The sequence below is a fragment of the Leptopilina boulardi genome, unplaced genomic scaffold (assembly GCF_019393585.1).
Source record: "Leptopilina boulardi isolate dan_hultmark-lab unplaced genomic scaffold, ZJU_Lbou_2.1 LbouV2_297, whole genome shotgun sequence".
Classification (NCBI taxonomy): domain Eukaryota; kingdom Metazoa; phylum Arthropoda; class Insecta; order Hymenoptera; family Figitidae; genus Leptopilina; species Leptopilina boulardi.
This window is the reverse complement of record NW_026137859.1, coordinates 298,525-323,255: the sequence shown is the minus strand read 5'-3', so window position 1 is coordinate 323,255 and position 24,731 is coordinate 298,525. Positions and strand designations below refer to the sequence as shown.

The 24,731-nt window shown below is 26.8% G+C and overlaps 1 protein-coding gene across 5 annotated transcripts in view; it reads left to right on the top strand.

Moving 5' to 3' along the window:
* LOC127282312 (protein lap4) overlaps window positions 1–24,731 on the top strand; it is a 132,788-nt gene that overhangs the window by 8,532 nt on the left and 99,525 nt on the right. For all 5 annotated transcript variants that reach the window (XM_051306481.1, XM_051306480.1, XM_051306482.1 and 2 more), the window contains exons 2-5: window positions 4,783–4,900; window positions 5,235–5,313; window positions 5,448–5,537; window positions 7,372–7,492. In XM_051306481.1, the coding sequence (XP_051162438.1) occupies window positions 4,783–4,900; window positions 5,235–5,313; window positions 5,448–5,537; window positions 7,372–7,492 (408 nt within the window). The remainder of the gene's footprint in view (window positions 1–4,782; window positions 4,901–5,234; window positions 5,314–5,447; window positions 5,538–7,371; window positions 7,493–24,731) is intronic.

Sequence of the window (24,731 nt, the reverse complement as noted above, 5' to 3'; positions counted from 1 at the left end):
CATATTCACACTTTTTAAGATTGGAACAATATCATTTTAATCGTTTTGATGTAAAGCTGCAGTTCGATTTTTAACAGGTCTGTTAAGCTGACACCACAAGTTTGATATTTTAGAATATCTCCTATGTGAGAATTTAGGGCTCAATTAGGGCTAATTACCACTCAAAATGAAAAATTTACCGCTCTTTATTTTTTTTTAAAAAGGCGGTTGGTGCTACCTTAACGTTAAGCTGGCACCAACCGCTTAAAAAACCAAATAAATAAAGAGATAATTAAAATTCTACCATGCCATAATTTAGGGCTCATTTAGGGTTTTCAAATAGACATAGAAAGAATTTTCAAAAAAAATTTCAAAAACTAAAACACTCTACTTTATTTTTTTTTAAAAAAAGGGGTTGGTGCTACCTTAACGTTAAGCTGGCACCAACCGCTTAAAAAACTAAATAAAAAACGAGATATTTAAAAATCCACCCTGACATAATTTAGGGCTTATTTAGGGCTTTTAAATAGAAGTAGAAAGAAATTAAAAAAAAATTTCTAAATCGAAAAAAAATCTTCATTAGGGTTCCGTACCCGAAGGGGGATCCCTATTAATGAGACTAGTGAAGCAAGGCATGTACCCCCCCCCTAGCGGCCACACGAATTTATCTACACTGAAAAACTTTTGGGGCAGCTGCTCTCCCAATCGAAAAATTTCTATATTCAGTTAACTTCACTCATATAAAAACTCATGATAATTATTGAGTATGAAGTTAACTGAATATAGAAATTTTTCGATTGGGAGAGCAGCTGCCCCAAAAGTTTTTCAGTGTAGAGGACTGAAATTTTGGTTTTAAGCGGTTGGTGCCAGCTTAACGTTAAGGCAGCACCAACCGCCTTTTTTAAAAAAAATAAAGAGCGGTAAATTTTTCATTTTGAGCGGTAATTAGCCCTAATTGAACCCTAAATTCTCACATAGGAGATATTCTAAAATATCAAACTTGTGGTGCCAGCTTATCAGACCTGAATTATTTATCGACATTTTTACTGCTGCCGTGGATATTTCCGATTTTGCAATAAAATTTGAAATTGTTGTTTTATTATTTTTATTGTTCAATAATTTATCGTCCACATCATCGTCAAGATGATTATATCAACACCTTTAACTTGTTTAATAGTACTTTTTTTCTTTTCAATAAGCTCCTTTTGATCATCATTAGAAGTTTTTTATCGTTCTTATTATTTTACGACAGAATTGATTTCATTGATGTCGAGTGAGATGAATTTTTTTTAACAATATGTTCATGCAGTTATTTTATTCGTGTAGATAAGTTATTCCTATCAAAAAATATATCTAAAACACTGTGCTAATTCAAAAAATGAACAAACTGGACAAATAACTTAATTAATACGACATTTTTCCTAACCAAAAAGCATAAAATTGACTTGAAACACGTTACTCCGGGGGTTTTAGGGTCGCTGATTACGAATCTGGTGAAAATTTTTCAAAATTAAAAAGGTCCAATCCAATATGGCGGATTTTTTTTAACTCGTTCGGATTCGCTTGAAAATCTCTACTAGGAGGTTTTCGAAAAATTCAAAATTTTCAATCCAAAATCAAGTAAAATTCAATTATTTTCAAAATTTTCAATCCAAAATCAAGTAAAATTCGATTATTTTCCAAAATTTCAATTAAAATTCAATTATTTTAAAAATTTTCAATTCAAAATAAACTAAAATTCAATTATTTTCCAAAAGTACAATTGAAATTCAATTATTTTCAAAATTTGCAATTAAAAATCAACTAAAATTCAATTATTTTCAAAATTTTCTATTTGAAATCAATTATTTTCCAAATTTTCAATTCAAAATCAATTATTTTCCAAAATTTCAATTCCAAATCAACTAAAATTCAATAATTTTCCAAAATTACAATTGAAATTCAATTATTTTCAAAATTTTCAATCCAAAATCATGTAAAATTCCATTACTTTCCAAAGTTTCTATTTAATATTAATTGAAATTCAATTATTTTCCAAAATTTCAATTGAAATTCAATTATTTTCAAAATTTTCAATCCAAAATCAAGTAAAATTCAATCACTTTCCAAAGTTTTAATTTAATATTAATTGAAATTCAATTATTTTCAAAATTTGCAATTTAAAATCAACTAAAATTAAATTATATTCAAAATTTTCAATTGAAATTCAATTATTATCCAAAATTTGCAATTTAAAATCAACTAAAATTCAATTATTTTCAAAATTTTCAATCCAAAATCAAGTAAAATTCAATTACTTTCCAAAGTTTCAATTTAATATTAATTGAAATTCAATTATTTTCCAAAATTTTAATTTAATATTAATTGAAATTCAATTATTTTCCAAAATTTCAATTCAAAATCAATTAAAATTCAATTATTTCCCTAAAATTTTCAATTTAAAATCAAATAAAATTTCATTATTATCAAAAATTTGAATTCAAAATTAATTGAATTTTCAATAATTTGAATTTAAAAGCATCTAAAATTTAATTATTTCTAAAATTTTCCATCGAAAATTTTTTTTTTGAAATTTAATAATTTCAATTATAACTCTAAGGAAATTCAATTATTTTTAACTATTTTAATAATATTCTTTGAAAATTCAACTATTTGTAACCATTTTTCAAATTATTGTATTTTGTCCTCATTTTCTAAGAAATTTTTAGTGAAATCATGTAAAATTTTAATTACAAAACACTTAAAGTTTCAATTAATTTCAAAAATCTCAATTTTATATCTTTGAAAATTCAATTAAATTTAAAAAATGTTTTCCAAAAATTGTTTGATTAATTATTTTTAGTTCTGTAAAATTTAATAATTGTTTGAAAATTAACAATATCTTTTGAAATTTAATTACACAGCCCCACAAAAAAAAAAGTGTCATGTACTTTTGACCGGAATACCCTAACCCTATGTATTTTGACGCGCAAAACACGAATCCGAAGTCCGTTTTGCTCCATCACGTCAGGATTTTTTTCTAACCTCAAAAAACATGTCGGATTTTGAGAAGTAGGCGATTTTTTTAAAAATTGATGTATTAACTTCAAACTTGGTATCTGGGGGTTTTTTGTGTCGTTGATTACGAATCTGAAGTTAGATTTTCAAAATCAAAAATGGCGGACGAATTTTGAAAAAATTTTAAGATTTACTTCAAACTTGGTATCTAGGGGTTTTTTGGGTCGCTGATTACGAATCTGATGTCAGTTTTCAAAAATTGATAATGGCGTATCTAATGTGGCCGATAGAAGTCCATGTTGGATATGCCATTTTGAATTTTTGAAATCTGACATCAGATTCGTAATCAGTGACCCAAAAAACCCCCAGATACACTATTGCACATTAATTTTTGAAAAATTTCGTAAAATAATGTCCCCCTACCAAAAAAAAATTCAAGGGGTATTTCTCCCCCATAAATCAGCTTTTGGGGAAAAACAAAACATACGTGTCAAAGTGTTTTCAAAAAACTACAAAACTGCCAAGTTTCAGAAAAATCGGCGTATGGCACTTCCCTAGTGTTACTTGTCAGCAACTTAGAAAACCTGTAGATACCAAATTTCATAAAAATCTGGCAATTTTTAAAAAATAATTCCTTAATATTGAATCAGACATATCGAATTTCGGAAATCTGACATCAGATTCGTAATCACCGACCCAAAAAACCCCTAGATACCAAGTTTGAAGTAAATCTTAAAATTTTTTCAAAATTCGTCCGCCATATTGGATCCGCCATTTTGGATTTTGAAAATCTAACTTCAGATTCGTAATCAGCGACACAAAAAACCCCCAGATACCAAGTTTGAAGTTAATACATCAAATTTTGAAAAAATCGCCTACTTCTCAAAATCCGACATGTTTTTTGAGGTTAGAAAAAAATGCTGACGTGATGGAGCAAAACGGACTTCGGATTCGTGTTCAGCGCGTCAAAATACATAGGGTTAGGGTATTCTGGTCAAAAGTACATGACACTTTTTTTTTTGTGGGGCTGTGTTATTTCTAAAAATTTCAACTTTAACCCTTCGAAAAGGATTATTATTAAAAAAAAAATTTTTTTATTTAAAAATCTGAAAAATATTTTTGTTAAAATAAAAAACAAATCCACATTTTTGGGAATATAAATCGACTAAAACGACTTTTTGTGTCTTTAAGTTGATTCGAGGCCTGTGTTTTTATAATTAATATTTAATAGGTATTCGTTGGCCCCTGGTACGTTAAAAATAAATTTTTGTCAAATTACTATCTTGTACGAAATTTCCTGGCGCATCTTTTTTCTCATCATAAATTTTTTGTATTTGTATACAATTTTTGAATCAATATACAACTTTTAAAAAAATTTCGTTCGTAAACGTTGTGTATTTCAGCTTCGTGAATTGAATTTTGGAATTTGTAATTTTAAAAAAACTTATTCCGAAATTTGGAAACACAATTATACAACTTTGGCAAAAATGAGAAAAAGAATTGTCAAAATTTGACACGTCATAAGATTACTATTCAAAAAAACATGTGAAATCAGAAAAGGCCAACTTCAAGTTAGGACAGAAGGACAGACCAAGCATTTTATTATTATATTATTACAGTTTTTAGTACTTAATATTCTCAGAAAAAAAAATTTTTCGCGTACGTGAAAAATCCTATAAAAATCATCAGTGTTCACTCTTGTGGCGAAAAAATAGTTTAATTTTGTCATTTATTTTCATTATAATTCATAAGATATAATAGAATGTTAAGCATGGAATTTTCGTTAAAATATTATTCTCTTTACAGAATTTCTTCCGACTTCAACGGTTACGCAAATTAGGATTAAGTGACAATGAAATTCACCGACTTCCACCAGATATTCAAAACTTTGAGAACCTTGTGGAACTTGATGTTTCTAGAAATGGTAAGTACTATCGTCTGATATGATTTTTTGTAAAAACTGATAATTATTTCTAAAGTAGAAAATATTTTTATTTACGCACAAAAATAGTCATTATCGGATAAGTTTTTCAAAATAACTATTTCTTAGTTTTATTTAAAGGGACTTTTCATATTAGGTGAATCACAAAATTATTATTTTTACACGTAAAATTAAGAAAAATATTGAATTTTCAATATTGAATAGAATTTATTTTTAATTCTAGTTTATTTTAGTCTTATTAGTAGACGAAAGAATGACAACAGTTTTTATGATTTTTTAAGCAAAGGTTAATTTTATATTTTCTTTTTTTTTACAGACATACCTGATATTCCTGAAAACATAAAAAATTTGCGCTCATTACAAGTGGCTGACTTTAGTAGTAATCCAATACCTAGGTATGTAATACATATTTTGAGATAATAAATAAAAGCATCCACGGAGAGAAATACCTCGGGAAAAGGCCGTGATTTTTCTCTCCATGTATATTTATAAATACAGTATATTTACTTTTTAAATTTATTATCTTTAGGCTTCCTGCTGGATTTGTACAACTCAGAAATTTAACAGTACTTGGACTGAATGATATGTCATTGTCCGATTTACCACCTGATTTCGGAAGGTAAGATATGAATTAATTTTTTTCCAAATAAATATATAAGGCATAGGTTTTTAATGAAATTTCATTAAATAGTTTTGAAAATACAATTTTTTACTCTTTAAAGACCCTATAGAAATGTGTAATTAAATTGGTTTCATCTGTAAAGTATTAAATTTTTTTAAATTAAAGTAGACAAAATTCAGATTTCTGATATTTTTTCCATTTTTACCCTAGAAGTTGTTTAAATTTTCATTTGTTTAATTAAGTAAAAATTTATTTTGTATAAATAATCACTATTTTTGAAAATTCTTATCGTAATTAAAGAAGATATAAACAGTTTCACATGGTACAGTGAGAAACGCCAGACAAAGGAAAAAAAGTAATATTAAATAAAATAAAAATTAAATTATAAAATAAAATTTAATTTTTATAAATAAAATAAAATTAATTATGAAATCAAATTAATCCTAGAAGGAGTAACTGAATTTACTCATCCTTTAAGGAGTAACTGGGATGTACCGACATCAAAAACTTAAATCTTGAGTGTAAGATTTCTATTTAACGTAAAGGAACTTTTTTATAGTAAAAACTAAAAGAAACAGAGATAATTCATAAATTTTGAAAAACTGATCCCCTTTTTATAATAATGTCAGTTTCTTAACAATTTGACTAATTTGAAAAAAATTCAGCGAATTTTATCACACAAATAGATATACTTTAAGAATAAAATATTTACTTTTGCATAACTTGAAAATATAAAATTTCAAAAAAAAAAAAAATGTGTGTTTTTAAACTTACTTTTCAAAAAAAATCGAATTTTTTTTAAGCGATATTACTATCAAATTTTTTAGTTTTAATGATAAAAAATCATTTTTCTCATTTGACGTTCTGATCGATTTTTTCAAATTTTTTTTTTTAAAAACTACTTATTTTTACAAAACTTTTAAGCCTAGCCCGATAATGGGCAAACAGTTTTTTTTACAATATTTTCGGAATTTTTCAAAAACTTTTGAGTCCGCTCATCAATATACATAAAAGTACGTAGTATAAAAAAAAACCAAAAACATTTTTAAAAAATTCAAAACTCAAAAATTTTTAAAAAATTCCGAAAATATTGTAAAAATTGTTTGCCCATTATCGGTCTGGCTTAAAAGTTTCGTAAAAAGAAGTAGTTTTTTAAAAAAAAATTTGAGAAAAATCGATCAGTACGTCAAATGAGAAAAATGACTTTTTATCATAAAAACTAAAAAATTTGATAGTAATATTGTTTAAAAAAAATTTCGATTTTTTTTGAAAAGTACGTTTGAAACACATTTTGAAAAACAGCTTTAAAATTGATGCATTTTTAAGGAAGTTATGAGCATTCAAAAATTAAAAGTCATGAAAATTTTCTAATTTTCAGCATTCTATAATTCGAAAACGGCTTGTTAAAAAAATTTGAAAAAATTCACGGAAGCTAGTCTTAATTAGTACTAAAGAAAAAAAAAATCTCAAAAAAATTCGTAGATGCAGTTGCAAATAGACTTTCACTTTGGCGTGGAATACATCATATGTATTTTAATTTCGTTAGAATAATAATTTGTTTATAAACATTTATTAATTTTTATTAAAAAACATTTATTTGAAAAAAAATTTAGCCTTTAAAAAAATTTGGGGGCCCCCGGCAAGCCGGAGCCCTAAGCAACTGCTTATTTTGCTTACATATAAATTCGGCCCTGGTCAAAACAATAATTTTCTTTTATTTTTTAATAGTATTAATAAGAACGTTAGAAAATTTTATTTTAATAAGATATTGCTTGTATTCCCGTTTCTTCTCAATTATTATAGTTTTTTTTTATTATTATTTCTGTTTCAGTCTCGAAAACTTACAGTCTTTGGAATTACGGGAAAATTTGCTCAAGTCATTACCAGAATCACTTTCTCAACTTACAAAATTAGAAAGATTAGATCTTGGAGATAATGATATAGAAGAATTGGTAAGTTTGTGTCTCAAATTTATTTGTATAAATAAAAAATTTAGAACCCGGGAAGAAAAAATCGCCGAGCGCTCGGACGGCGCGTTTTAATGCCAGTCAGAGGTATAAAAAAGTGACAAAAAATTCGAAATTTTGATTTTTGAAACCTATTACAAAATACTTTGAATATAAGAAAAAAATTTTCTATTCTTAATTATATATTCACGTTATATAATAATATTTTTTGGAATTCAATAATTAATAGCAGTGTTTATTTATAGTAACAATTAAAAAAATTTATTTTTACCTGTTAATTAAAAAACAAATTGATAATATATTTTTTTTAAAAAGGATACTCTTCTTAAATATAATTAATAACTTCTTTTTATATCACGATATCAGGGTGTCTAACGGTCAGGGAAGTCAGGGAATTTAAAAGGTCAGGGGAAAAGTCAGGGAATTTCTTTAATTATCTGGAATTTTTTATGAATAAATTAAAGGAACTACCTATTAGTTTCAAAATTTTTTTACTCTTTTCCCAAAGCAAATGCAAATTAAAAAGTTGGCCTTTACACTCAATTATTAAGCATGTGATATATATCTTATATTCATTAAGTAAATAATTATTTACTACTAATTATTATTGAATCTAATAAATGATTTTTTAAACTTGGAACAATTAATTAATTTTTTTCAGTGAAATATTTGGTTTTTAATATGAATAAAAATTATTTGATACAATTTTATTTTATCGCTTCAACTTCAAATAAAGTAAATTATTCATTACTACAAATAATTTATTATTTAATGCTAATACCCACGTTTAAGTTATAAAAAATTTTACTGCGTCGAATCTCAAATTATTGAATTTCTATTTAGCAATATTGTATAAAGTGGATTTTATATTATTCAAAATTTTCATATCGAAGAATTTACATTTAAGGGGACTTTCTGGTTTAGAATTGACAAAAAAGAAACGTTTTAAAACTTACTGTAAGAAAAGTATTAAAGAAATTGAAAAAATTCTTGTTGGACATTGTTGCACATTACGTAGAGAAAATTTTAAAAAAATGTTAGTGTATTTAGTTCAATTTCGTAGCTGTAGGTGAGGTCTTCTAAAAGGTATCTTTTTTGGTGCACTTGATTCCGGACAACATAGCATAGCTTCTGGTGGACATGCGTGTATTTAAATAATGTTGAATTTCATCATATTGCTATTATTGCACAATCATGACCTTTATACATATATTTGAATAAATATTTAATGTCATCCATCAGCACATATCATCTTATCCAAAGTTTCTGCATCGCAAATTTGTGTGCGTAAAAATATAATTAAATGCACATGTGCCAATCCACACTTTTTTCTTTTATATGAAAAACGATACGTATAAAATTGTAAAGAAGTAAAATTACAAGTACCTTCAGTATGCTTAATGTTAACAGTCCATCCAGGATCACCATAAGGAAAGATTTAAGGATGTCATGGTATCAACATTTTCACTAAAATTAGAAATTGGAATACTCTTTCAATCTTTTGGGTGTATAAACATATATCGCGTTTCATAAGAGGTTTACCATCTTCGTTAACAAATACAAGTGCTACTTTTCAACATTAAATTTGCTTTGATTCAATTATCTGTCGCGTTTAATCCACATTTGAATATTCCTTATAAGCTCCTTTTTAGATTTTGATAGTTTTTCTTCTTCTTCTAATTCTACTTCTCTCATCATTTTAAAAGCTTTAGCATAAGGATTAATTTCCCTTAATAATTTATCTGTTTCTTCCATTAATGATAATAACCATATCTTATTAGAATTATTCTTTAATCGTTCAAGTACTGCTTCATTGGTATCAAGAATGTACAACTGACCATATTTTTGGTTATCATCACCATCAGGATGAAGGGCATATGTACTTTTCCCTGTACACGAAAAACATAAGGACCATATCCTTTAAGAATGTCTAATTTTACTCCCATGCTGTCGAAGGCTAATGAATTATTATAAGAACGAATATTTTCTTTATAATTCTTATCTAAATGTTGAGTCAAATAACAAATTATTTTAAATAAAACTGATAAGGATCTAAAACTTTTAACTTTACTTTTCCCTTGTGACAGCAACTATTAACTCTATTAACGCGCTTCAAAACTTCCATTATACATTCATCGAACCTAAATTAATTCTGTAGGACTTTACTTTCCTCGAAATCTTTAAGGGACATAATTGCAATATTTTTCTTATCGTTTTTACATGCCAAATTCTTCTTTTGACGTACTTTCTTTTCATCTTCCGTTTCCATAGATAATTTCTTCCTCTTTCTGTCAAACTTTTGTTGTTATGTATTTTCTTTCCATCCTCAGGATGGATTTACATGTTGATACAAAATGTGAAATCGACAATAATAAGAGTGAAAGGGATAGTGACATATCCCTGTCCTTTTCCCTCATTATTTTCTGTTGTGCATTATGAATCAACATGTAAATCCATTCTATCTATAGATAGAACTCTGTTGTCATTATTACTGGGAAGAGTCTTACTCAAATATGAAGGATTTAGTCCACCATTTTGAAGTTCTTCAACTCGATTTATGAAAAGACAATTGAGCGTTTCAATTCCCTAACTCGTTCGACGCTCGGACGCACGCTCTATTGGTAGTCGGGTAGCAGTGAGCTGCAATGGCTCTCCCACTGCTACCTGACTACCATCAGAGTGTTACGTCCGACAACACAACATAGTTAATTAATTTTAATTTATTTTTGAGTCTAGACTCATTGTCCACAACTCAGGAATCATTCAAATTGGTTTGTTTTATTTGAAGAAGAATTTAAAAGGATTGAAAAGATAATAATGCACTAAATACACCGAAATCTTTTCGGAAGGTGTTTAATAAAAAAAATAACGATCAAATCTTTTTTTAAGGATTGAAGGAACTAAAATGCGCAACTTAATCGCACCACGTCCTTCGGAATTAGAAGTATGACAAAAAAATAGATGAGAAGAGAAAAGTAATTTAGTATACAATAAAAGTACTTACTTTTTTCTTTTTTATTTATAATTGTTGAATCTCGTTGAAAACTCGTTTAAATTGGAATTTTGGATATTGGCTTCGTTATATTATTATCCCTACTTAAATTTTTTAGTTGGGTGGAAATTTGGGGATGAATATTTTATAGAGTGGGAAGTTAAAAAGATCAGTGATTGGATTTTTTTATGTAGCAAAATAGAACAACTTATCTAAAAGAAAGATGTCATTGGATCTTTCAGGCCCAGCTTTGCAAGGGATAACTGCGTGGGCGTATCTTTAAGATTAGGGTGTTTCGAAAAAGTGGGGAACTATAGTTTACACTATTTTTAAAAGATGGAGCCAAGATTCACTTTTTAAACGAATTTTCAAAATTACAAAAATTCTTAAAATTATTTATGAAATACATGATTTTATGATTATTTAATTACATAATATTGAAAATTTACTCATTCAATTACACACACATACTTTTTTAAACATATATATATAAAAGAAAGTTAAGTAAAATTAATTATATATAATTAAATGACAATAGTTAAAAAACTTTTTATTACATATAAAATTTCTGTTACTTATAGTCTAAATGATTAATTATTTTCATAATAATGTTTAAAATTTCAATATTAATTTAAATTGTTAATTAAGATTTAACTAATTTTATTTTTTTAGGAATTTTAATACATAATTATAAATAATAAATTAATTTGAAATTCCAAACATTAATATTAAAACTTAACTAAAAATTAAAGAAATATTTTGAAGAATTTTTTAAAATTATTTAGGATTCACTAATTCGACGTGTGAGATACTATTTTTTTAAAAAAATAGAAATAAAACAGACTTTGTAACCTAATATTTTTTTTATAGTTTTATGACTAACAGATGTAATTTTTGAAGGTAGAAACTCTTGGACTTTCGTGGGAAAGTGATAAGATAGGAAAAAAACCCCAGCAGTCAACAGCTGGAAGGATGCACTTTAGAGTTTCTAAAAGATTTAATGGCTGTATTCTTATCTATATTGAATTTTCCAAATTTCAAAGTGCATCCCACGAGTGTAGACTACTGAAAGTACTTTGTCTCGTTATCAGTTCCAAAAGGAAGACAACAATTTACACTAAAGACATGAGACGTAGTTTAGATAAAACAGATGTTTTCCCATGAAGAATTGATACAAAATTTACAAAAAATTAAAAGGAAAAAGAACATAAAATCTAATAAAATAACGCAGGACGTTACAAGAGCATGCGTCCGAGCGTCGAACGAGTTATAGAATTGGGACGCTCAATTCCAATCATTCTCTACAATCGAATTCCCAATATTAGACTTTCTAACTGCCGCGAAATAATTTAACCGATTTCAAATCGGAAAAATTGATTTCATAAATTACACTGTTTGGCATTACGTTAAACAATACAGATGTTGCAAATGCTATTGCTTATACTCCACATTCAAGACTACCAATCTGTTGTTTATCAACAGCTACAAAAACTACTGTTGGTTTAAAAGGGAACAATCTAATTAAATATTCTATTTGATGAACTTTCAAACACCCTGCATCAACCCGTTTAAACCTTCAAAAATATTTAAACTAAAATTTTTCCTTTTTATTTTTAAAAGCTAATATAATGCTGAAAGAAATGACATCTTGACAAAGAGAATATGTTAATTTTTTTAATTAGATATCTACGAAAAACCCAATTTTCAATGTTTTTACTATTTTTTTATTTCTCTGGAAAAATTAATATTTTTAAACGTTTCTGGGCTCATTGGAATGGTATTTTATTATACAATTGATATTATTTAAAACAATTCATGTCCACATTTTTGATTTTTAAACATTACAACATTACTTACATATACAATAATAGAAAACATTCCCCTCATCCCAAGGCTGTTTGGTCGAAACAAATTGCAAGTAAAAACCCTTGAGTACCCTCATTAGCTTTAACAAACGGCCTACTTACAGAAAATGATTATTTTGCACTATTGTACAAATGGGGTTAGATTAATTGTCAAATATCAGCTCCGTTTGTTCATATAAAAAGTCAGTCCGTGGTGCTCTCTGGTGCCGCTCAATGACTGATAGTAATACACGGTGCGCCAGAAGGAGGTTTAAATAAAAATGAATTGGCACTTAAAAATTTCTTTTGATTATGGTTCTAAGATGAATAAAAAACTCTTCTCAATAGGTTTTAAAATCAGCTTACGTGCCCAATTTAAAACAAATTAAGTTTTAAATATTTAAAAATAGTATTTTATGAGGAACCAGAATTTATTTAATGTATACTTATATGCGTATAGATAATAGATGTTTTAGATTTGGGTTCATATAAATTTATTAACAATGAAGTTATTTTCTTGTTTCGTTTTTATATTTATGCATTAAGAGTGTCGAATGGTATCTGAAATTCTTTGGCACGAAGAGAGCTTTAATTATCGCTCTGAACGTGAAATAGTATTGATTTTAAAATACTTTTTTCTCGAAAAGTAATCTAATAACAGCTGCGACTTTGTGCGCTCTGCATGCTGCTGCCATCTGACGGCGGCAGGAGTTAATGAACCTGTCATTATATTACTTTTCGTTTTGCAATCGTGTTTTTGTATGGATTCGCATAATCTTTCGGATTTAGGAAATTTATATAAGCTCTAGCTTCTTTTGTAAAAAGTGTCTGTCTTTCGAGAAGAAAGTATTTTAAAATCAATGTTTATCATTTTCACGTTTAGTGCCGTTTTTATAGAGTGATAATTAAAGATCTCTTCTTGCCAAAAAATTTCAGAGACCATTCGACTCTCTTAAATAAATTTTGTCACTCTTAAAATCGTTCTTTTAACATTATAATTCAATTTTTTAAAATCGGACTTAAACACTACAGCAATATAATTATTTATATGTAAAATTGAACATTACATTACATTTATTACAGTATTTATTAGATTAAATAAATTCTGATTCCCATAAAACACTGTTTTTATATAAAAACTCAATTTTATTTAAATCGGGCACGTAAACTGATTTTAAAAACTATTGAGAAATGTGTTTTATTCATCTAAGAATCATAATCAAAAAGAATTTTTAAGTACCAATTCATTTTTATTTAATCCATCTTCTGGCGCACCGTGAATATGCAAACACGTTTTTATTTTTGGTGTCTAATTTAATACATTAATCTGTCAACCAATCAGAAGCATAGCATAGTCAATTCTCGATAAGACAAATTCGAAAGGAGATCAAAAAAAACTTTGAGTTATCGAATGTTGAATGATTTTATGCACAGAAAAAACCTAGTCTCATTTTTGTTGCAAATCAAAATGAGCCAATGCTAAACGACATAGATAGTGGCGCCACCAACCTGGTTCATTTTTGTTGCACATCAAAATGAGCCGCCTACACGGCTAATTTTGAGTTCAGTTTTTTTTCTGTGTGGTATAGTATGAAAAAAGTAACTTTTTCTTTAAATGTATATAGAAATTCTTGTATATATTTAATATATTTCCGTCATATTAACAATGTATTTACAATTAATGGTTCAATTTGTAACTTTTGACTAATTTCCGAAAAAATTAAAGCTCTAAACAGTTTCTTCTTCGTGTGCTTTTAAAATTTTGTTTTGATTTTTCAAAATTGTCGTCAAATTGCAAGCAGGAATAGCAAAATCTCCAGCAATATATTTTTTACGTTTCACGCCTTTTTCAATTAATTTTAATTTCTCAATAATACTAAGAATTTAATGTATTTATAAATTCTTTGGCATGAGGGTTCTATAAAAAAAGAAGAACAAAAACTTTTCCTTTATTTCATACGTTTCGGCAACTGATGTGTGCCTTTGTCAGTGTATATTTATTATAGTATCTGTAATGATAAGTACAAATGTAACTGTAAAGTGGTAAATAAATTATTATTCTTATAACAACAATTAAATCATATGTTAAATTTAATAGATTTAATATGTTTCAGAAAATTTTGTGAATATTTAATTTAATTAAATTTGACATTAATCAAGTGTTAATTGATAAATTTTTTTAATGGAATTAATTATTATTGGTTAAAAGAACATTTGTTTTAATTTATTGTTAATAATGAATTTTCTTCTTTAAACATGTATTTTTCATAAATTAATTTTATATACATATAAACAGTAATAAATAATATATTAGGTAGGCGTTATAAAAATATATTTTAATAAAAATAGCGTTATTTATTTATGATTTTACGAAATTTTCATTTTACTGTATTTAAAAATGAATAGTTTTAAATTTCAGAAAAAATATTACATTTCGACATAAATTATTTTTATTTTTACATTTAAATTTTAAAATGAAATTATTCTATTAAGTTAATGTTACTTGATAGAAGAAAATGTTATTTTTTTTAAATACAAAAATAAATCGGTATGAATATAGTTAATTTATTATAATAGTTAATAATTGGTTAAAATAAATAATCACTTAATTCAAATTCACAAAATTTTCTGAAACATATTAAATCTTTTAAATTTAACATATGATTTAATTGTTGTTATAAGAATACTAATTTACTTTTTATATTAACGATGATTTAAAGCGAGAAGCATTTAACTGAGAAACACTCACTTCCCCTATACGCAGAGTCACTGAAGGGAGCACGTCGCGTCGTGTAGGCTCTCCAAAAGGCGAGGGGCCGTTCACTCTCGAATAACCTCAATAGTTATTTAGTGATTTCAAAAAAATACTAGCTATTTCAAGTGATTTCGGGGCGCATGAATATCCCATAAAAATCATTAGCTAGAACTTTCATTTGTAAGAATTTTATATGCCAGAATTTTTTTTTAGACGAATTTTAATTTTTCGAATTAGTATTTGAGTTACTTTCTTTGTAAACGAAATTTTATTTAACATAATTTTTAAATACCGAATTTTTATTTGACATAATTTTTATTTTAACGAATTTCTTTTTATCCACCTTTTATTTAAAAGTATTATAATTTTACTCAATTTTAATTTATCAGAATTTTAATTATTCGAATTGTTTAATGTCACAATTTTTAATTTATCGAATCTCCATGTGTCAGAATTTTTATTTACACAAATTTTTATTTGATAGAATTTCTAAAACAGCGAATTTTCATTTGATAGAAATTACAAATGGCCGAACAAACAAACGTCAGAAAGATTTCGGCGCAGTTTTTAAAATGGACCAATCAGAAATTATTAAGAAAATTGTGATTGGTTTATTTTAAAATTGGCGCCGAAATCTTTCTGTCGCTTGCTTGTTCGGCCATTTGTAATTTCTGTCAAATGAAAATTCTCTGTTTTGGGAATTCTATTAAATAAAAATTCGTGTAAATAAAAATTCTGACACATGGACATTCGATAAATTAAAAATTCTGACATTAAACAATTCGAATAACTAAAATTCTGTTAAATGAGAATTCTGATAAATTAAAATTGAGTAAAATTATAAGACTTTTAAATAAAAGGTGGATAAAAAGAAATTCGTTAAAATAAAAATTATGTCAAATAAAAATTCGTTATTTAAAAATTATGTTAAATAAAATTTCGTTTACAAAGAAAGTAACTCAAATACTAATTCGAAAAATGAAAATTCGTCTAACAAGAAATTCTGGCAAATAAAATTCTTACCAATGAAAGTTCTAGCTAATGGTTTTTATGGGATATTCATGCGCCCCGTGATTTCTGTTATAAATAAGTTTATTTAACAATCCATACTTTAGTTTGATGATTCCAGAATAAATGTGTATCGAAGAGCGTTTCTACTCTCTGCTTAACACTAATCGCCATAAGTAGCAGTGATTCACATTGATTCGTAGTGATTCACATTGATTCGCAGTGATTCACATTTATTCGCAAAGATTCACATTGATTCGCAGTGATTTAAATTGATTCTCAGTAATTCATTGCGATTCAGAGTCATTTTATAATAACTTGTGTAGAAATAAATTTTCTTATTTCTTTATTATAATTACCTTATATATTATAACAAACATTATTAATATGTAAATAATTGTTATATTTTATTTATTTATATTTACATATTAGTAACTGCATTATTTATATCAATTTATACATTTTTTTATAATTTCACACATTAATTTTTTAATGTAAAATAAAACTATAAATTGAGGGCAATTTCGCGATTTTATATTATAATTTGAAAAATTTATTAATTTTAGTTAATGATTTTTCTAAATTAAAAATATTACCCAATTGTAAATAATCTTTTAATTTTTTATATTCTGTTAAATTTTATTTATAATTTTCAATTTAAACCACCAGTCTAAATCTATTTTTTAATTTGTTTTTCTTTTCAAATATTTTAATTGAATAATTATTCCTGTCTTTTAATTTACATAATGAAATAGGAGGATATTAAACAAACACGTTTATATTTATTTAGATATAAATAAAGCATGCTATGTAAGGCTAAGTCCACAATAGATTTCATTGTCGTTTAAGGGTGCAGTCGCATGTGAGCAGAATTACTAAAAGCAGAAAACGCTTTTCTTGAGAGTGTGAAGGATAGCGCGCTATCTTCTGTCCTTTACACTCTCATGAAAAGCGTTTTCTGCTTTCGGTTTTCTGCTCACATGGGACTGCACCCTAACTCGTCTATATCTTACATTGGCGATGTGATTACTTTTTGCTTGCCTTGACTCGCTTCGTAAATAAACTGATTCGCTTCAAAACTTGGTGACTCGCACCTTAGTGGCTTGATTCCCAGATTAAACAGCTTGATTCACTTCTTAAGCATACTTAAATTTTCTTCACACAGTGATTCCTTTTTAATCTAAATGATTCTAATATATAAAAATGATTCGCATTCAATTATTCTTATTTCAGAAATAAGAACATGATTTCATTAAAATGTGAATTATGTAGAGTTATCTAAATGTTGATTTCAAGCATTAAAAACTACTGATTCGAGAGTGAACGGCCCCTCGCCAAAAGGTTAAGTGTGGAACGCGCATAATCTTGGTAAGTGTCGGGTGCCTTTCTCCTACTTTTTGCGTGCGCATCAAAAACCAGCGCCGTATAAAAAAGTTTTTAAATATGGACTTTAATAAAATAAAAATAATGTTTTTAATTATGAATTTGAAGTAGGTAAACTGAATTTTAATCTAATTATATATTAAATTATTATTTAATCTTTTATATCCGAGAAGAATTATACATTATAGATGAATAAGCATTAGAAGACACCGTGATACGGCACTGTCTGCCGCCCCACCACAACTCAAGGGGCAATCCGACACTTATCAAATGTTGTGGTCCCGACACCCGACACTTACCTAAATTGTACTGTATTCTTCACAAATAATTTTTTTTCTCGTTTTCACTTTATCTTTCTTATTATTATTATACAAGTTGACTTTATTTCTGTTGATTGTAACGCTCTTATTGGTACGTAACCATTTTTGCAAACCAATTTTCTTTGTAACCCAACCTTGCTTTATGCGCATAATTACACACTCTTGGTGTATGACAAACGGTAAATAGTAAATATTTTTTTGTCCTACCTGCACGGAATGTATGTCATTTCGGGAACTTAATGCGGGCGCAAAGTAACACATTCCCGCCCGAAGGTAGGGTAAGTGGGCGTAAAATACTTTTCTGTCCACTTGCAAACAAAATTGACAGAACGCATTCTACTTGCAAATAGAGTACAGAGTTTCACTTATAGGGAATATTTAAATATATTTTATTATTTATAAGATATCAATCTTCAGGAAATTTTTTAATATACTTTTTTTACATTTTTTTCAATACCAAGTGTGGACATTTAATTAAAACAAAATATTACTATAACAGGCTTCGCTACTTTTTGGCTACTTATTTCAACCTTAGGCTACTAAAGCTACTTTCCCACTACTTAGACAACTTTTTGTTATTTTTTTGCCGACTAATGAGTTCAAAACCTGTATATGGTTTTAAGTAATTTTAAATATCACACAAAAATTGGATCTATAAAGTGCTGAATATCTTGCGGTTACTCTAACCCATTTAAATTTATGAAAAACTGTGAAAAATTGGTATTAAAACAGTTCTTTAAATTTCAAATATGGCTAAATAAATATTAATTAAAAACTTAAAGATTTTAAAATTTTCTAAAAATTAGAAGAAAATAAAAACACTAGATAAAAATAAATATCTAAATAAAAATAAACTAGATAAATAAAAAACTAGAAATTGTAACGTTCTGCGTTATTTTATTAGATTTTATGTTCTTTTTCCTTTTAATTTTTTGTAAATTTTGTATCAATTCTTCATGGGAAAACATCTGTTTTATCTAAACTACGTCTCATGTCTTTAGTGTAAATTGTTGTCTTCCTTTTGGAACTGATAACGAGACAAAGTACTTTCAGTAGTCTACACTCGTGGGATGCACTTTGAAATTTGGAAAATTCAATATAGATAAGAATACAGCCATTAAATCTGTTGACTGCTGGGGTTTTTTTCCTATCTTATCACTTTCCCACGAAAGTCCAAGAGTTTCTACCTTCAAAAATTACATCTGTTAGTCATAAAACTATAAAAAAAATATTAGGTTACAAAGTCTGTTTTATTTATATTTTTTTAAAAAATAGTATCTCACACGTCGAATTAGTGAATCCTAAATAATTTTAAAAAATTCTTCAAAATATTTCTTTAATTTTTTATAACAATGTGCAATATCCAATGTGCAAGGATATAACAAAAATAAAAAAAACATATTGTATGCCAACGTCTCAACTGTAAAAAAACCAAAAATTTCATGCAATCCACCTTCCTCTCCCAAAATCTTGCAAATTGACAGTTCAACTGAAGATGTTCTAGATTTTGAAAATAACGACATGAGAACCGATGATGAGGACGACTATTACCTTCCGTATGATGAACAGGAGATAAAGATTCCACAAACATTTAATCAAGAAGAACTTAGCAATCTCATTAGAGAATTAAAATTACCGAAGGATTGTGCAGAACACCTAGCATCAGTGTTAAAGAAGAAAAACTTGTTATCAAAAGGCACAACAGCTAGCTTTTATCAAGACAGAGAAAAAGAATTCCGACAATATTTTACAAAAGATGAAAATCCGTCGTTGGTATATTGTTCAGATGTTGTCGGACTCATGAATAAATTAAAACCAAATATATACAAAGATGAAAATTGGAGACTATTTATTGACTCTTCGAAAAGAAGTTTAAAAGTAGTACTACTACATAATACTAATATTTATGCCCTAATTCCAATAGCGCATTCAACGGAAATGAAAGAAAACTATGAATATATGAAACTAGTTTTGGATAAAATTAGATACCGAGAAAACAAATGGCAAATTTGTGGAGATTTCAAGATTTTAACCATACTACTTGGACAACAATCAGATTTTACAAAAACACCATGTTTCCTGTGTTTGTGGGACAGTAGAGATCGAGCAAATCACTACATTAAAAAACAATGGCCAAAAAGGAATTCTTTCGAACCAGATTCAAAAAATATAATAGAAAATCCCCTAATCGACCCTTCAAAGGTGATAATTCCGCCCTTACACACGAAACTAGGAGCAATTAAACAGTTTGTCAAAGCCGTAGATAAAAAAGGAAACTGTTTCAAATCCTGGAACAAAAGTTTCCAGAAATCTCTGATGCGAAACTAAAAGAAGGGGTTTTCGACGGACCACGTATTCGCAAAATTTTTAAAAGATGAGCAATTTATCACCAAGACGAATAAAAAGGAAAAAGCCGCATGGCTTAGTTTCAAAGCAGTTGTCTAAAATTTTCTGGGTAATCACAAGAGTGAAAATTGGGAGCAAATAGTTAGTGATATGATTAAAAACTTTGGTAAGTTAGGATGCTTAATGAGCATAAAGTTGCATTACTTAGACTCGCATCGGGATCAATTCCCTGAAAATTTGGGAGATTACAGTGATACTCTAGATACCAAGTTTGAAGTAAATCCATCAATTTTTACAAAATTCGTCCGCCATATTGGAGCCGCCATTTTAAATTTTAAAAACCTAACTTCAAATTTGTCATCAGCGACCCAAAAAACCCCTAGATACCAAGTTTGAAGTAAATCCATCAATTTTAAAAAAAATAGCCTACCTCTCAAAATCTAGTCATTCTTACGTATTTTGGGTCGCTGAATCCGAATCCGGGCTCAGAATTTAAAAGTTGGCTCTTATTTTTGATATAAACTCAAAAAACTGCTTAAAAAAGAAAAAAAATCAAAAAGTGAAAAAATTTTTGTATGACACTGTGATAGAGTAATTCCATGTTTTTTTATCCGCTGATTCCAAATTCAAAGTTAGAATTGTTAGATTTGCTGAAATGTTTTGAGATAATTGAAAAAAACTCAATAAACAAAAAATTCAAAAAAAAACTAAAAATCAGTTTTTTGGCATTATCTCCAAAATTTAAGCTAATCTCTCAATTCTGACTTTGAATTCGAATTCAGTGGAAAAAAGTACAATGTACATGGAAATACAATATCGTAGTGTTTCGGCAAAAAATTGTCTTTGTCCCTAATTCAGGATTTTTATCAGATTTTTGCGATTATCTCTAAGAACTAACAATAAGACGTAAGAATGACTAGTCTATTTCGCCGGACAAAATTAATTTTTTTTCTGAGGCTGTGTAATCAATAAAAGATAATAAATTAATTAATTCTGAACAAGAGTCAGTAATACATTGTACATTTTAAAAGAGTTGTCTATATTTTTAATAATCTTTCTAATTGCTGAAAAAGTGAGTTTTCCATATCTTCTCCATTTTAAACTCATATTTCAAGATAAATAATAAAAATTTTGACTTAATTGTTTTTATTTCGTTCTCTAAATATCATCCAGAATCATTTCGGAAAGTATCTATTTTTTAAAAAATTAGGCCTTAACGACTTTTGATATAAAATATAATGGATTGAGCCAAAAATTTGTAATTACCTCTATTGCCATTTAAATGTTCGAAAATTCTTTACTTTTATGGTATAATTTTAATTTTAATACCTTAAAAACTAAGTATTATGCAAATTATTATGTAAATTAAGTGTTGAAATTTAATTTTTTTAAATTAAATACTATTTAATATATGGGGCATTCTATTTTAAAATTATACCCCTTAATTTAATCTTAATAATTTTTTTAAATTTGAAAAAATTTTAATTGCAAATAGCTAAAGATCAATATATTTATTGTTTACAATATTTTTTTTCTCTAATGTCAAGTGATGTAATAATGTAAGGTTAATGGAAATTAAATTTAAAAAACAAAATCCGCTCTTAAGAGAATTTGCACCTTCGTGACGTCACAAATCATGGCGCATGACACGCAAACTTCTCAGGTATGTGAAAAGCACAATTTTGAATATTTTTTAAAAAAACCTTTTGGAAAATGTCCAGAATAACATAGACTCTGTCTGTTATGTGCGGAAAATTCAAAATTTTGCGTTTAAAACGTTTTTTAAACAATGTTTAAGTTGGTTGTTACCAGTAAGGAAAAATACACGAATTGCTTATATGTAGGCCATTTTTGGAAAGACCAGGATAAAAATTGGAAAATTCTTATGTAATTTATCAAATATTTAAATTAATTTTATTATAAATAATAATAATAATTAAAATTGTTTAATACTAATTAAACAATAAATTGTTGTTGTTTATTTACTTTTTTCAAAAAGCACATATAAAAAAGCATTTTTTAACAGCTTTCTAAATTATTCATCTCAATTTTGTAAAAAATAAAGGCCAAAAAACCAATTTATTTTTCAATTTTTCAACTAAATAATTATTGTTTTTTATTTAAAAAATTGAAAAATGATTGAATTTTCAACCTTTTTTACAACATTGAGATGAATAATTTAAAAAATTCTCAAAAAATTGCTTTTTTATATGTACTTTTTGAAAAATTTATATGAAAAACAATAATTATTTATTTAAAAAATTGAAGAATAATCTGCTTTTTAGCCATTATTTTTTACAACATTGAGATAAGTAATTTGAAATTTCTCCAAAAACTGCTTTTTTAAAAGTGCTTTTTGAAAAATGCAATTTATGTGTTTATTTAATAAAAAAGAATAATTATTGATTTAAAAAATTGAAAACTAATTCAATTTTTAAATATTACGTTTTACAATTTTTAAATTGGTAAATTTCCAAATTAGGAAAAAACTGCATTTTTGTATGTTTTTTTTAAAAAAAAAAGTAAATAAACAACAACAATTTATTGTTTAATTAGTAATAAACAATTTTAATTATTATTATTATTTATAATAAAATTATTTTAAATATTTGATAAATTACATAAGAATTTTCCAATTTTTATCCTGGTCTTTCCAAAAATGGCCTACATATAAGCAATTCGTGTATTTTTCCTTACTTGTGACAACCAACTTAAACATTGTTTAAAAAACGTTTTAAACGCAAAATTTTGAATTTTCCGCACATAACAGACAGAGTCTATGTTATTCTGAACATTTTCCAAAAGGTTTTTTTAAAAAATATTCAAAATTGTGCTTTTCACATACCTGAGAAGTTTGCGTGTCATGCGCCATGATTTGTGACGTCACGAAGGTTCAAATGCTCTTAAAGAAATGGTTCTCTATTCATGCAAATGTCAACCCTTTTTAACCTTTGAAACGTCTGAGAATTTTAATTAATTTCTCGAAATCCTCGAAAATGTCCATTATAAACTTTACGGAAATAAAAAATAGAATATTTAAGCTTTCTTTTGACACAGATTTTGTCAAAATCGGAGACAACGTGTTTTGAGATATTTATAAGTTTAACCTTCAAACTAAATTTTTTATGCTAATTAAACGTTTTTTTAAAAACATTTTTTTACAATAATAAAGTTTAGAAATTTCTCTTTCGAAACCACTCATTGCAAAAGTAATTGGATTTAATTAAATGGGAGAAATAATTATTTAAAAAATGTCTTATATTGTCAATTGTTTACTAGGGGTATAATTTTAAAATAGAATGCCCCATATAAACTACACATATTTTTAATTTTTTCCGTAGGCTACTTTTTTTCTACTTTTTTAACTTTTCAGGCTACTTTTTGATACTATTTTTTTACTGACTAATGAGTGCGAAGCCTGCTATAAGGAATTTGTATTTTGTATAATGTAATTCAAATAGTAAGCTTCGTCAGATCCAATTTTCAAAAATTCGTTCTAATTTCATTGCATTTATAGCTGTAGTGAAATCCTTCAAAATATATCTATAGTATGTCCTAATAATGAGAAAAAATGAACTCAAAAAAATTCATGGTAAATTTGACTAATTTTTAACTATTTCTCCTAATTTCAAGAGGCGCCTATGAACAAACATTAGTTAAAACAACTATGTAAAAATTGTCAGATTATCTGTAAACTATAGTAAAAATTACCACTTTTACAGTAAATTTAACCAAATAAAGAAGTTATTTCAATGATTTTTTGTCAGTTACATTAACATTTCATTAGGTTGCAGTAACTAATTTTCATAGTTCCAGGAGGCGCCTATTAACAAAAAGTAGTTGTGACAACTATGTTGAAACAGTTAAATGAACTGTAAAATTTAGTAAGAAAAAACTATTCAAAGTAGTAAAATTATTATTATTAATATTAGTATTGAGATCCATTTTTTCATCCTCTCCCATACTACTTTCGTTTATATATGCCTTATAATATTTAATTTTTTATATACCTAACAGAGAAAAATCCCTAAACGGCTGGGGATTGAACGCACGACCCTAACATTCTTAATTATAGCCGACAACTTAACCATCTAACTACGCACGCACGTTAGGATGGCTTGCATGATATTTGAGGACATTCTTGTCACTATGCAGTTAATTTAACTATCCATTGTAGTCAAATTTACTACTTTTAGTAGTTATTATCTTTTTTTAACTACATGAAAACAGTAAATGAAATTTTTTTCTGCAATTAATAAGAAATGTTTCTTTCATCTATTCAAATCCTAAAAATAACAATTTTTAACAGTAGTTTTAACTATTAAAATGTTGTAAAGCCATTGAAAACCACATGACAATTATTTCAACTACAAATATTAGTAATTTTAACTAGGTGAAATTGTCTTCTAAAATTTAGAGTAATTAAGCAGTTACGGGGCTCCTGTCATATCTAGAAATATACAGCTTTTCAGATGGGCTTTTTGGTAATTTTATTCATTTTCCATTCATTTATACATTTTACATTAACTGCAGAACATTATATATTACGTAATTTTTTTTTTGCCTTTTTTTGTTG